The sequence below is a fragment of the Serpula lacrymans genome (assembly GCF_000218685.1).
Source record: "Serpula lacrymans var. lacrymans S7.9 unplaced genomic scaffold SERLAscaffold_14, whole genome shotgun sequence".
Taxonomy (NCBI): Eukaryota; Fungi; Basidiomycota; class Agaricomycetes; order Boletales; family Serpulaceae; genus Serpula; species Serpula lacrymans.
The window spans coordinates 44,151-57,828 of record NW_006763303.1 but is presented as its reverse complement, the minus strand read 5'-3'; the positions used below and the strand labels follow the sequence as shown (position 1 = coordinate 57,828).

Below are 13,678 nucleotides of genomic sequence, written 5' to 3'. Positions count from 1 at the left end.
GTGTTGGGCGGGTTTGTAGTGTATGTACGTTTCAACTCCTCCATTTGCCCCTTCTGATCATGGATTGCCTGGCTAGTCGATAATAAACATTGTATTTCCCCCTTCATCCTCCTCAGAAACATCACCTTCGTCGTATGGTGACATAATAGCCCACCTTCTCGCATATATCTTTTCACTTCTCTCTTCGGAAGGCTATGACGACGTTGGGAAGTTAAAAGTGGATGTTCCTTCTCTTTCTAGGCAAATCAGTCTCGCGCTTGTGGGAATCATCATCTTGAGTAGCGTAAGGGTTGTGCTGCGGGGCGTCACTAGGGTGCGTTTTGATCATTAGTCGCTGACTGTCGTGATCCATCACTGATCATCTAACCCCAGGCGCTTCGCATCACATCGCGCCATTTATCCGCGTCTCTCATGCTCCTAACTCTAGCACAGCTCATGGTAAATATACATTTTCTCGTTGCAATAGCTCCTACCTGACGTTCCAACTCCCTAGGGTATATATCTTCTTTCAACCCTAGTCCAGCTACGTACCGCGTTTCCACCATTCACCACCCCACCACCATCGTCTGACGACGGCCAATTCCCTACTGCTGACGACAGCACAAATGTCTTCACCACGCTGCCTGCATATTCGCTATTTGGCGTACTTTTTGATTGGTCGTTCCTCCTAGGTGCTGGCGCGTGTGCTCTGGGTAAATGGGCAGGTGGTATTCTGAGTGGCGATGATATGTAAGTGGAGTGTATGCATGGCTACGTAGATGCGCATTGCTACTGGTACGTTTCTGATTTAGTCCTGTTGCCGATTTGTGTTTCGCGCAAAAAGATGTACAATGGACAAAGAATAGTGTATACAAGAAACCGAGAAAGTGATTTGTTGGATACTAGCAAGATAATAACAATAATGTACATTATGTTTCATGGATTGATGGGAGTGAAAGAAATACACGAGATCTAAACACCACGTGTGATAGCAGAAATGTGAAAAAAGGGGAGAAAAAAATCTTGTAGGCTATATCAATGCATGGTGCGGTTAAGAAGATCGAAGTCCACATATATTGTATCTTTCAATACCATCGTGCCTTTCGCGAAGTAATTCTTGACATGGTCGGAAAGTCGAGACTTGTGGCAATCTCTGTGGAAAAGCGATATCTTGGCCTTGAGGCCAGGCTGAAAGAACGTCGGGCGATGAGAGGGCGTGAAAGGAAGTCGTGCACGCTCGAGTATGTCCGTCTTCATGATAAATCCCCTTTCGAATTCCGCTCTCAGCTTGTTCTCGTCGACTCCAGGGAGGTCGATCTCGACTCGTCCATTAAGCTGCACGTTTGGCGAACGAAGGAGAATGTGTTCTATAAATGTCTCCGCGGGCGTTCCGTAGAGATAGAACAGCATCGTATCAGGATATTCCGGCTCCAAATATCGTCGGGAGAGAGGGCAAGTGTAGATGGTGTTGATATTGGTGATTTCACATTCTAAGATTGCTATCGTACTGGATTTAATTGTATAAAGTGAGCCAAGAGTAAGCGTTATCAGGACAAATTTTGGGATTCGTACCCTGTGGGTGACGTTGATGTGATCTCAATGGAAAAACTATTTTTGTTGATGAAAGATGTGATCTCTATGTTCTCCAGGGTTCTTGCTGTGAATGTTGCGAAAGGTATCCGTCTTTTATTGTCAAGATACTCCTGTTTCGACGTAATTGGTATATCTCCGGTGATCACATGTTGATATCGGGAGCTGGCAGTGTTAAAACAGGCTTTGTACACCAGGTACAATCGGTCTTCTCCCTGTACCACGAATTCATGTGACGTCGGAGTAACGGTATTTCTCAAGGCGCATTTCTGGAAACATGATTCAACTCATCATCAAGCACTTATGGATCTATATGCTCACCTCTGCTTCATCTTCTGCGACCGTACGAAATTCCTCGACAAGCAGAGCAATACGTTCAGTGTTGTTTGGAAACGGTGTCATCGCAACATTATCCAACACAAAGAGATCTTCTTCACCGATAAGTCCAAGTCGCTGTTTGAAGTTCGTTAAGCTTAGTCCATATTTCCGCTGCTGCATCGTCGATGATCCTATGAAGTATCGAAAGTCCTTTGCGGAATCGGTAGGATTGTGTATAGAGAACCTTTGGTAAATGTTCTCATTCAGGATGGACGCTTCCTGAACGTCCTCGTTCGTTGTGCCGTCAGCGCAGATAAAGTTACATGAGAACGTGAAGACAATAAGATCGGGGCCTAATTTCCTCATAAGTTCCCGTGTCTTCGGGTTCGTCATGATTTCGTCATCTGAACGACCAACGATGGCATCGAGGATATGTTTCTTCTCTTCGATGATATCTCTTTGTGTCTTACCCTCTTGTTCGCTGGGCAACATGATATATGGAACGACGATGAGTCTAGAACTTTTCATACCCATCGTCACGTAATGGCTGTACATCTATACAAGCAAAGTTAGGTGGTCTGGCTCTCGATGAAAACAGAGACTGTGTACCTTGACGGTAGTAAACATCGACTCGCCCAGAATCATGCCATACCCACCTTTGTGTAAGCCAATGGTCTCATTTGATAACCACACGGCCATAGCTGCAGCCCCTGGTTTACTGCATTCTACTATTACAGACTGTCCAATGTTCCAGAGAAGCCAACACTTACCTCCCCTCCACCCCATAGATGCCCATTTTGCTATCACGGCTGTCGATGCTGCTCACAATGTAAGAAGCCGACTTGGTCACCATGTTCTTCAGTTTCCCATTCCGGTAACAAAGAGAACCAGCGGGATAGGGTATGTAACCAGATTTATGAGGATCGATGGTGATAGAATCAGTGTAGCGTAAGTGTAAAAATTCTTCTCTGACATAGGGCGACATCAAAGACTCAGGATCGAACGCATCTACTTGACAGTCATCACTTTCGCTGAGGGGTACTGGGACTAGAAGCGTCGCAAAGTAACCTCCCCATGCAGCGTCTGCATGGACTAAAAAAGATAGTCCAAGTTTGCGATACTTGGTTCGCAGTTGAATGATGGAAGAAAGTGGATCAACCAGTCCATGCTCTGTTGAACTGAGAGGAGATTAGCCGGTTTTGACACGATGTATTGGAGGTTAGGGATCGTGTAAGTAGCTCACCCCATGATAACTACGACAGCATACACAGCCTGTTTGCGCTGCAAACAGTAACTTAAATGAACGTCGAGTAAGTTGGTGTCAATGCGACCTGTGATAGATAGAGGGACTGCAACTACATTCTCCTCTCCAATCCCTGAGATCCCTGGAAATTATCAGCTTAGCAACCAGCGCATTACCGATACATAGCGCGACATTAAGATTTTACCTGCAGCTTTTGGCCACGAGTAATGAAGCGTTTGTCCAACGAAATATCTTATCGGACACCTAATATTGAAATGCTTCTCTAAAACTCCTCTTCCCGTTGTTTGAACCAGGTAGGGGTTCAAAATATCTTGTATGTATTCTGGAGAACATCCGTATTCTTCGCAGAGTCGATCTATCAGTTCAACGACCTCATCGGGAGTGATGTTCATTAATTCCCAAGTGCTGCATTCACTAAGAAGTTTCTTCGTGCCTGTACACAGATTGATGTTGAATGAGGATGCGATCAACGCCAGAGGATTGCCGTCTTCAGATGCCCATTTCAGTGACAGTGGAAAGAATTTGCAGTTACGAGCTAGATACATTTAAAGCTCATTGATGTCAATACTTATGCTGAGGCAAGACTGTACTGACCAGCCCTGCAAAAAAGATAAAATACAATGAATTGATATTGTGTATTTCCGGATACGATTATGCATACCACATACCACATAGATTCTAGATTGGCGACTGTACCGCCTGAGGTTAGATGTCCCCAGCCCACAATTTCATCCCGATCGGGTTCTTCAATTGACGACCGGACTTCATATCCAACCATGGCACAGAGCTGTTTACCGACAAGAAACTCGAGGCAGCTCGTGACTGGACTGGCTTCCGGGGAGCAATTATTTGGATTATAGAGTAAAGCGGCTATGTATCCCAGCATTCCGGGTAAATCTTGTTTTCTTTTGGCCTTTGTCTTGCTTTATTTGGTGTGGGACCTACCCTTAACCTGCTAACCTGGCCCCCCAACCCCCCAAGGGGGGCTTTGTCTCTACGTTCCCATGACACTGAGTTAACGAGCCTTTGATCAACTTCCCCCCGGTTTTTTTGTCAAAGTCCTGTTTTTTTTTGCCTTGATTCGTGTCCTATAAACCCGAGCTTTGTTGACACTGATCCCGGGCTTGGACGGGATATACTCGTTATTTTTTCGGATTTATTGACCGCTCTATTCGTTTGTATTTCCTATCACAAGTCTTGTATCTTGAGACTGACAATTTTCGCGTTTTTTGACTCGTTTTGTGTTTGTAAACTTGTCTCAGACTGGTGGGAACGTTTGGTCTCGTCATCTTTCCCACTGACAGTGGTTTGGACTTATTCGTTCCCTTGGTCGTCTCTGATGACTCACTCGACGGCTGGGTGGTCGTTTTTTTTGCAAAAATCCTGTTTTGTTTGGCTTTGTTGTGTCCTGATACGTCGTACTGACATGTGGCTGGGTGGTCGTCACTTTTGCAAAAACCTTGTGTTTTTTTTTCGGATTTGTTTGCCCATGTCTTGTCCTGATCATCGCTGGAGTAGTGGTCGTGACTTGTCCCTTTGACTTGGTGGTTTATTGCGAAAATCTCATTTTTTTCGTCTTTGTTTGGTTTTATTTGGCTCTGTATTGGGCCTAGAATGTGTCACATGATCCCGGGGATATCTCATTTTTTTTTTCGTATTTGTTTGTTTTTATTTGCCTCTATATTATTGCCCGGAATGTGCCACATGTATGTCGTGGGTTGTCGTCCCTTTGACTTGGTGATGATTGTGAAAAACTTGTTTTTTTTTGCATTTGTTTGGCTCCGTTCGACCTTGTATTGTCGTCCCCTTTGACTTGGTGGTCATTGCAAAAATCTCATTTTTTTTCGTGTTTGTTTGGCTTTATTTGGTTCTGTATCGTTGCCCGGGACGTGTCACATGATCCCGGGGATATGTCCTAGTTGTCGTCCCTTTGACTTGGTGGTTATCGCGAAAATCTCATTTTTTTGTCTTTGTTTGGCTCTGTATTGTTGCCTGGTTTGTGCCACATGATCCCGGGCTTATATCCTGATTCGGTCGTGGGAATAGCTTCCCATATACGTCTGTCATGTGACCATTATACGGTCGCGAGGTTCTGCTGTCTGAACTTTCCCTGTCTGAACCGTCTGAACCTTTGAGTACGAGTGGTAATCCAAGGATCTAATAGCTAGGTCCATTTGAAATCATGATCTCAATCGGACAGTTCGAGTGTGACAAATAGTCCATTTGAAACCATGATCTCAATCGGACCTTTTGGCACTCAGACTGTTCATTTGAGATCATGAGTGTAATTGGACTTTTGGTACTAGTTAAATGGTGAAAACCTCTAATATATATCTTTTTTTTTGACCAGAAGTAAAGACTGACACATATCTTACCCTCACATATTTAGAAAATCATGGTACAATCCGAGGATCTAATAGCTAGGTTGCGGACAGGTTGCGGATATGACTAATAGGTTGCGGATGCTTGCAACTACCATATAAGGAAGTTGCGGATACCAGGATGGGGCGTCCTGGTAAAAGTAGATTATTAAAGTGACTTGACTTGGTGATTGATTGCGAAGACCTCGTCTTTTTTGTCTTCGTTTGTCCTTATTTTGCTTTGCATTATTGCCCAGAATGTCTCGCATGATCCCGGGGATATGTCCTATATCGGTCGGTCGTGGGTGGTTGTCCTTTTGACTTGGTGGTGATTGCGAAAATCTTGTTTTCTTCTTAACCTTAACCTTAACCTCTTAACTTAACCTTAACCTGGTTTTATAAGTCCTTCCGACTGCCTGACACAATCTCTTTCAACTAACTCATCACTCGACACTACTTTCTTTGTATTGGGACATTTGCAATGCCATGGACCTTTATTTATCGATTTCTCTCCCTATTCGTGTATACCGAATACTATATCGTGGTTCTTCTTTCCGCCATTCTAATCAGTTTCATGCTCCGTTACGTGTGTGGCATAATTCCTTTGCTTCATTGAGTGCACAGTTTTATTCTTCATCTCAAAACAAATGTATAAAGCACAGCATCTATCCTTTGTACAATATATATGATATTTTGATGCTCTCGAATTACGCGTTTTCATTTCATGAGCCGTCCAAAAGTGTTCCTCCAAGGAGTTCGTTCGATCCGCGGCGTCTTGTGAGCACCACATTGCACACAAGCATTGGGTCATCCCCGGATCGTTCGCGATACAAACGTGGCATTCATTCAACATTATTATTTCCCCAGAGCCCTCCGCATTCGTGCATCACACTGGTCTATATTTTACCGTTCTACGCTGCTATGCATTTCCACCGTCGTTCACCGAAATCATTCTTTTATGTGAATCCCATTCATTGAAAGGTAGTCCAGGATAATTTAATGCAATCCTGTCAAACTTTTACTTTGCACAATTCCCTTACCAGTCCAAGTCAAAACTTATGCTGAACATTATTGTAAAATGCAAAACAAATGGGAACGTCGTTCAGTTTTCTCGTGCTAAATCAACTTTGAAATTGCCTCGGAGAGCATTTTGTCCGTAGATGCGAGGTCTGCAGATACTTTCATGTGGCGCTGGATCGCTTGTTCGCGTTCTTGGTTGGTATCCTCCTTCAGCAGACCCATGGGATCAAGCAATTTCTCTGTAAAATGCGCAAAAACCGGATGACCTTCCTAGGACGGTTACGTTCGACTCTTGCTCGTACCTGATTGCATTTGTGCCTTTTCCAGATTTCCACAAAGCTTAAGGGTGCCCCAGAAGCAATGCGACCCCCGCTGTTCGCACAGCGAGCAACTCGTGTGCTTCGACAATGTCTCCTCCGTGGAGACCTCACGCATACATTCCACCTTCCCAGGAGTCAATTGGCATCTGCTACAAGGGACCGCCTGCCGATCGGCTAGTCAGTTTAGGGCGCCACAACTTTCAAGATACGCCTACAAAAGGGACCATCAACACCTCCCCCGCAGGTGGCTGGTAGTCTCGGTCAAAGTCGAACGGCTCCTCGCCGCTGTCATCGTCGTCGTCTGCTTCTATCGCCATGTGCTTTCGTGGCGTGGACCCCAAGGTATATCCATCTGGCTCCATTGTACGCTTGCGCTGTGTACGACTATTCATATTTATATGTATCGTCGTGGATGGACATGCTGCAAGGGCGAATCAGGAAATGTGCTGGTCCGAACCTTCTTAGACACCTTTATAATCGAGTCCGACCAACGGGTGTGGGACTCCTCGGCAATTGTCCCTGAAGATAACGAACCTACACGTGACGATTTAGCGAGCTACTTTCCGGTCAACCTGATTGTAGCACCTCTGCAACCTCGGGACAACTATATCAACATGCGGCGATCCTTAAATACTCCGCAGAAGCTTATTGTTCCGGCGCGGTTTTGCCGAAATGAATTTCGATTCTTCCGGTGTCATGCACCAAAGTTGATTGGTAGCATGGACAGGTGTCAATAACGAAGCGAATATTCAAAAAGACTCGCCTTTGCGCCACACAGGCACAGTGCCACGTGGAATAGTAATTAATATTGCCCCTTTTGAACTTGTGGCTGATCAGCACCACCTCTATTAGGCAATCCAGTCATGCTCACCTTTGCTTTTCCATCCGGTACTTTCGGCATTTCGGCATTTCGGCATTTCGGCAAATTTTCGCGTCGCCACTGGCTACACATTGCATTGCGCCCTCACTTTTGTCGTTTCCCTTACTCCCCTTCCTTTGCCTAGCCCCACCATGGGCCCCTTCCTCTCCTTTTTATTCTCACCCGACGGTCGTTTCTGGGTCCCCATTTTAGTTCACCTCCTCGTCACCTCCACCCTCCTCCTCCTCATCTTCTTTGCACCCCCACCATTTCTGATGTCACCACTTCCTATCCGCTTCCGTCGCCGATCCGTTGACTACCACGTGCCACTGCTGATATCAGCAAAGCCCCGGCGGCCGGTCCAAATAGGGCAACAGGTCCATCTTCATGACGTCGATCTGCCATCATATACTATCAAAACATCGGTCGCTCGTCTTGCCTGGTTGGAGCGTGGGTGGGTAATTTTTGAGCTGGAGAAGGTTCATCCCCTTGCGTCGCCCATGTTCATCGCTGTCCCATTCACTTGGGTACACTTATCATTTGTCCATCGTCTTCGCTACAGCTACACCTACCACACGCTGCCTGGGACTCACTTGTTCCAAATTGGAACTACTCCTCTCCCTCCCTCGTTTGATCAGGTGGTCCAACACAACCAGTCCATTGGTAAGGCCATGGAACTGTCAGATTTGGACTAGGTGGTGGACCGGTGGCTCCAGTTTCTTTTTTTTCAGCAGAACATTCATTTACAGTGCGATTATTTTTGATTTTTGAATCATTTTTATGGACACATATTTTTTTAGAATGCCTGACTGACAATAAAGGAACTGTGTTGATACTGATAGTGTTTTGCCTTGCTCTTTTTTTACTGCATCTTCCCATGACATCATGATTTTCCTGCTCTCTTTTTGCTATTGGACTTTACTTTATGGCTGTACAAACCTGTGATATTACTCACAGCATTTATTGTTCTATCCCTTTCTTTTCTTTTTTTGATAATCTTATCCTGTACTACCTACGCAGGATTCGTCAGCGTACATTCCTTCCTTCATATTCTTTCTCATTCTTTTTGCACAGCTATACTGTGCATAGCCTACTTCTCTTTTACTATATAAACCCCTGTATTTTACCTTGTAAAAAAACAACAAGAACTCGATTCCAGACTTCTTCTCTAATCTTAAGTCCACTTCTTACTGCTACTTGTGATCCAGTGTGGTCACAACACTTCCCACTTCTACCACTGTTAACTGCTGTCATCGTCACTCGTCACTTTTGAAAGTGATTGTCATCCCCTTCGATTAGAGTCCTTCTGAGCACTACAGTTTGTGCGTCAGGAGCCTGCTATCACTGGGAACCTCGTCACCTCGTCATCCTCGTTGTTCTCAAACCTACCTTGTGCTACGATTAGCAAGGTAGTGCTCGTCTATACTCGCCACAAACCCCCTATCTTTCTATAAATTCAACTATCCCTCCTCCTCAAAACCCACACTCATACACCACTGGGTTTTACTTTGAAGGATCTTTATACGTACCACCCCACGAACAACCAGACCACTCCACTGTTCTAGGAGGCAAAGCCCATAAACAAGTTCCGTGGAATCTGGGAGGATTGTGTGTTAGTTTGTTTTGTGTGTGGTTTTCTAACAACAGTTCTCATCATCGACACCGGGTCGTTTCTGCTTCCACCTTCCAAGGAGGTTTGCATCCTATTTTCCGGGCAACATCCTCCGTACTGTCGTTCCCAGTCAGTTCGTATTTGAGGTACAATTCGGACGTCACAAAGGTAACAAAAAGTAACGCTAAGGTCACATATGCCGGATTGAAGCACCGATTCGGCAGAGGAAAGCCTCAAAAAATGACGAAGTCCCACTGCTAACAAATAATAGTAGAATAGTAGGCATTGCTTTCATGCTTGACTCAGAATCAAAACAACAGTTTCACCAGATTCAGAGTATATTTAACTACAAAACATAGTACGGTTGACCCAACTCATTATAATATGTAATTGTCACACCATTTTCATCAGTTGGGGGAGGTAAAACACGCTCAGAGATATTGAAGTTATATGAGGGCCCAGGAGTACTACAGCCTGGGCCAGAGAAACCGTTGTAAAATGTGGGGCCAGGAAATTGCGATTGTGTGGCCAAAAAAGATGGAGTCTGGACAGACTGGGGGGAAAACGCAGTAGATGAGTTGACACTAGAATATAAGGGTGATTGGGATGATTGTCCGGAGTGACTAGAACCCTCAGGGGCCTGAATACGACGGCCAAAAAGGCCAGCAAACTGGGGGTTATCTGCTAACTCCTTATGTCCTTGAAGGTGAGACTTGATCCTTTCAATGAGGGCTTTGACTGTCCCATCAATCGGTAAACCAAGAGCACCGGCTATGACAATGAGGTCCTCCTTGCGCTTGTAAGACGCAAAAGATCTGTCAAAGACTTTCATCACAGTCTCTATTGTTATTCGTGTGTTACGAGCGGTGTCTTCTTGCTGCTTACTTGCCTCCTTTTCTGTGTCTATGCGGGCTTTCTCCTTCCGCTCGATCTCCTGCTGTTCGAACACGGCCTTTAATTCAGGATGAGTGAGAAACTGGGCAGTCGGTTTCGTGGTGCCTCGTCGAGGCTTCCTATGGTTTCCTGAGCGCTTCCGTATGTCTTCCGCATCACGTCGAGCAAGCGTACAATGTGCATTGGCTGCATCCCTTTCAGCCTTGAGCTGTGCTAACGTCACTTTCAGCTGTGTGTTTTCATCCTCAAGGAGCCCGACTTTCAACTGAGTGCTCTGCAACTGCATCAACAACTCAGGGTGCGAACACCGTTGATCTTGTTCTGGAGACACATTCTGCCCATTATTTAAAACAGCCCCCACAGACTGCGCAGATGAAGACCTAGTCATGTATCCGCTGCACCTTCTTTGAGCAAAGGTGGCTTTTGTGCGCACACGGTCAGATGGTGTAGGAGATGGAAAGACATCAAGCCCAAGCTGTGATGGAGAAGGAGATGGGGCACTGCCAGTTTGTGATCGAGAGGCGCTATTGACGAAAGGATCAGCAGGAGGGAGTGGCGGCAAAGACATCTGCAAAGGAGATGGTGGTGGAGTATTGGAGAAACGCGGCCAGGAAAAGAGCTCAGGCGGAAGTGTTGAACCCTCCCGTGTGGGGGAGGAAGCTTGAGTAGGCGAAGAAGCAAAGAGGTGGGGGAAAATAGGATAGAATGGAGATGAACAGGAAGACGAGTCTTCCTGTTCATCGTTGTTCTCTCTATACTCCTGAGAGGGTTCTTGGTCGTGGTATCCGTCCAATTCAACTGTCGGGCCAGGGAGCGTTGTCAAACCAAGCAGTCCTGGGGGGGAGTCATCCTGCATCAGATCTGACTCGGTGTCTGACTCATTACTACCGTCGCTCGTATGGAAAGACTCGTCGCTTGTGTCAACGTCACTTGGATAACTATCAGGGAAGTGAGCAGATGTGGACGTTACTTGGCTTGGCGCAAAGTCCCCCTCCGTGAAGACATTCGGGTTGAACGGATAGATACCAGTCTCCTTGAAGGCCGTGCGGATGAGTTCTGGTGTAATAATATGACGGATAGAAAGATACTCTGGAACAATGTTGTAACGATCAATTTTGATGCCTTCTATTGCAAGGCGGCTTGCGTGCGAACTCCAACTCCTTCCAACTGGGGCAAACACGACAACATCAAGTGGCTGTAATTTATGAGTGGTTTTTGATGGGAGGCAATAGATAATGATGCTGTGTTCATAAGCTAGAGCTTGAAGGACAGGTTGCTCATGCGAGTCATGGCCATCCAAAGTAAGAACGACCGGCCTGTCATCAATGCGGCAAGCTCGGGACTCAGGGATAAATGTCTTGTTGAACCACTCCTCACATATTCCACGGTTTGTCCAGCCAGTTTTTGTACGGGATATACTGGAAGAAAAGGTTAGTAAAATGATATGGGCAGAGGAATGGAGAAAACGGACCTTCCTATGCCCTCGACGTCACTTAAATCAGGCAGTGGCCCCTCCTTCAACACGAAACCAGGCTTCATCAACACTCCAGCAGCACTAATGCACTCTATCACCGTAACAAGCTCCAAATTGTCGTCCGAGATGCGGTATGATCCCTTCTGCTTCCTATTATAAAAGTACTTTGTCCCGTCTCCTTTCCTGCCTCCTCCCATTTGAATCCCCTTCTCGTCCATGTTCCAGTCATGTTCCGGAGGAATCCCACCATACATATCATTCAACTGTTTTCGCTGTGCAAAGTAGTCAGCCACTACTGTCCGGTTGAAGTTCTTCGCTCTCTTCGGGTCCAGTTTCTGCGGCTTTCGGAGAACAAGTGATGGATTGCGGCTAATGAACCTGTAGTGCCAATGTTTTCCAGGGATTTTTCCCGAGATATCACGCACACACGACCGAAGCTTCTTGGGACACATGGGGTTGGCCATGGTGCCATAGTGTTGTGTCCAATCGAGCAAAACCGATTCTTCTGCTGCAGATAGGAGCTGTTTCTTTTCTTGACCTTGTTGGTATGTCTTGTGCACTCCTTTCGCTCGATCATGAAGTGTTTGACGGGCAACCTAAACTCCAGATCACATTCATCTGATCAATCGATCAGAAATCTAATCACTCACGTTGTTTAACCTCGCAGCCTCTGCATATGACTTGTAGAGCCCCCGTTTATAGCCCTCTATCGCTGCCTGTATCCTATTCTCGTATTCCAGGTCCTTCGACGCTCGGTAGGGACGTTTTGCTGCTGATTTTCGCTGACGGGCCATTGTAGGACTCTTGAAGTGTGTCAAACACATTGTTCGACAGCCTGTGGCGCACGTACACCTGGGTCTGAATCTGACTTTCGGGAGCTTCCGCTCTATTGTTTGAGCATTACATAGCTGTTACAGGTCGAAAAATGGCTTGAAAGAAGGGAAAGAAGAACGGCTTGATATTTCGAGCTGAAAAAACTTCAGGAGGGATTTTCAAGGTCTTTCAATTCACTGGGTAAAATAACTAAAGTAAGTACTAAGTGCTATATGGTGTTTTCAGATAGTGTCCGAATTGTACCTCAAATACGAACTGACTGGGAACGACAGTATAGGACGTCCAGCTGATGTCTCCCTCCGCGTGGTTTTCCCACGTTCATTCTTTAGCCTCGATTAACGTCACATTTCGAGGGATTATCGCTCCTTGGAGACAGACATTGATTATCGGATTCTAAAGCAGTGCGTTGCTTATGTCATCCACCACATTTATGAAATACGTTCTTCGAAAATCTTCAACTTGTAGGTCCTAGTATACATGGCTGCATTCACTCAGCAGATTTCTCTTCGCGACTTTTACAGTCAAAATCGAGGCCCGTTTTGGCAACACAACGCACCCGACGAAAGGGCCGATTTTTCTTTCTCGGCTTGTCACGCCAGACATTTGATCCCTCCACCGCCTGTCCTTAGAATCTCTTCCAGTAAATCTTGTACTCTGCATAAAGTCAATCCAGACGAAATAGAGTCGGCGCGCAGCCTCGAGTCTCTCAAGCTTCGTGACTTCGGTGAACTTACTTTACCTGACGGTCGCGATTTTCATTGGGCTGCAGATATTCTCAATTTGCTGGGTCCCAGCTTCGGGTCCGCCCATGATTTTCGTCCGCCACCCGACAGTTATTTACTCGACACCAATCACATCACATGCGAAGGGGACGTCGGCGTTCACACAGATATGTTTCAATGGAACCGCATCAAATACTCCGGGGAGCTGCTTTTCCTCCTCACACGGTTTGACGTCTACTCCTTGCCTCAATCTTCATCCAAGGTGTTGCTCCACACCGTCACCTCCGGTGATTCCGGTCGTACCGATCGAATGTTTTCATATCCGGAGTCGCAGGTCGACTCACGTACACCTCAAACAGTCAACCGAGGAGTTCTCATGGTGGAACTCAAGCCTTCCTCGGTTTGCGGATCGATTCTTGCTCCCGACGACCG

The 13,678-nt window shown here is 46.0% G+C and overlaps 3 protein-coding genes across 3 annotated transcripts; all 3 read right to left on the bottom strand.

Annotated features, from left to right (window-relative positions):
- Positions 1 to 267: 267 nt before the first annotated feature.
- On the bottom strand, positions 268 to 4,037 carry SERLADRAFT_452847 (uncharacterized protein; the record flags this gene model as incomplete). Its single annotated transcript, XM_007322794.1, has 11 exons — positions 268 to 313; positions 373 to 438; positions 494 to 1,486; positions 1,552 to 1,838; positions 1,891 to 2,442; positions 2,497 to 2,605; positions 2,658 to 3,065; positions 3,131 to 3,272; positions 3,336 to 3,686; positions 3,746 to 3,750; positions 3,820 to 4,037. 9 exons carry the CDS (start codon positions 4,035 to 4,037, stop codon positions 1,015 to 1,017), a joined length of 2,544 nt encoding a protein of 847 aa, XP_007322856.1.
- A 2,590-nt stretch (positions 4,038 to 6,627) lies between these two features.
- On the bottom strand, positions 6,628 to 7,243 carry SERLADRAFT_411081 (uncharacterized protein; the record flags this gene model as incomplete). The annotated part of the gene is made up of 3 exons (XM_007322793.1): positions 6,628 to 6,770; positions 6,834 to 7,014; positions 7,067 to 7,243. 3 exons carry the CDS (start codon positions 7,241 to 7,243, stop codon positions 6,628 to 6,630), a joined length of 501 nt encoding a protein of 166 aa, XP_007322855.1.
- A 2,425-nt stretch (positions 7,244 to 9,668) lies between these two features.
- Positions 9,669 to 12,154, bottom strand: SERLADRAFT_373548 (uncharacterized protein; the record flags this gene model as incomplete). The annotated part of the gene is made up of 6 exons (XM_007322792.1): positions 9,669 to 9,789; positions 9,877 to 10,445; positions 10,578 to 10,876; positions 10,934 to 11,050; positions 11,105 to 11,634; positions 11,688 to 12,154. The coding sequence occupies 6 exons, from the start codon at positions 12,152 to 12,154 to the stop codon at positions 9,669 to 9,671; spliced, it is 2,103 nt and encodes a 700-aa protein (XP_007322854.1).
- Positions 12,155 to 13,678: the final 1,524 nt, after the last annotated feature.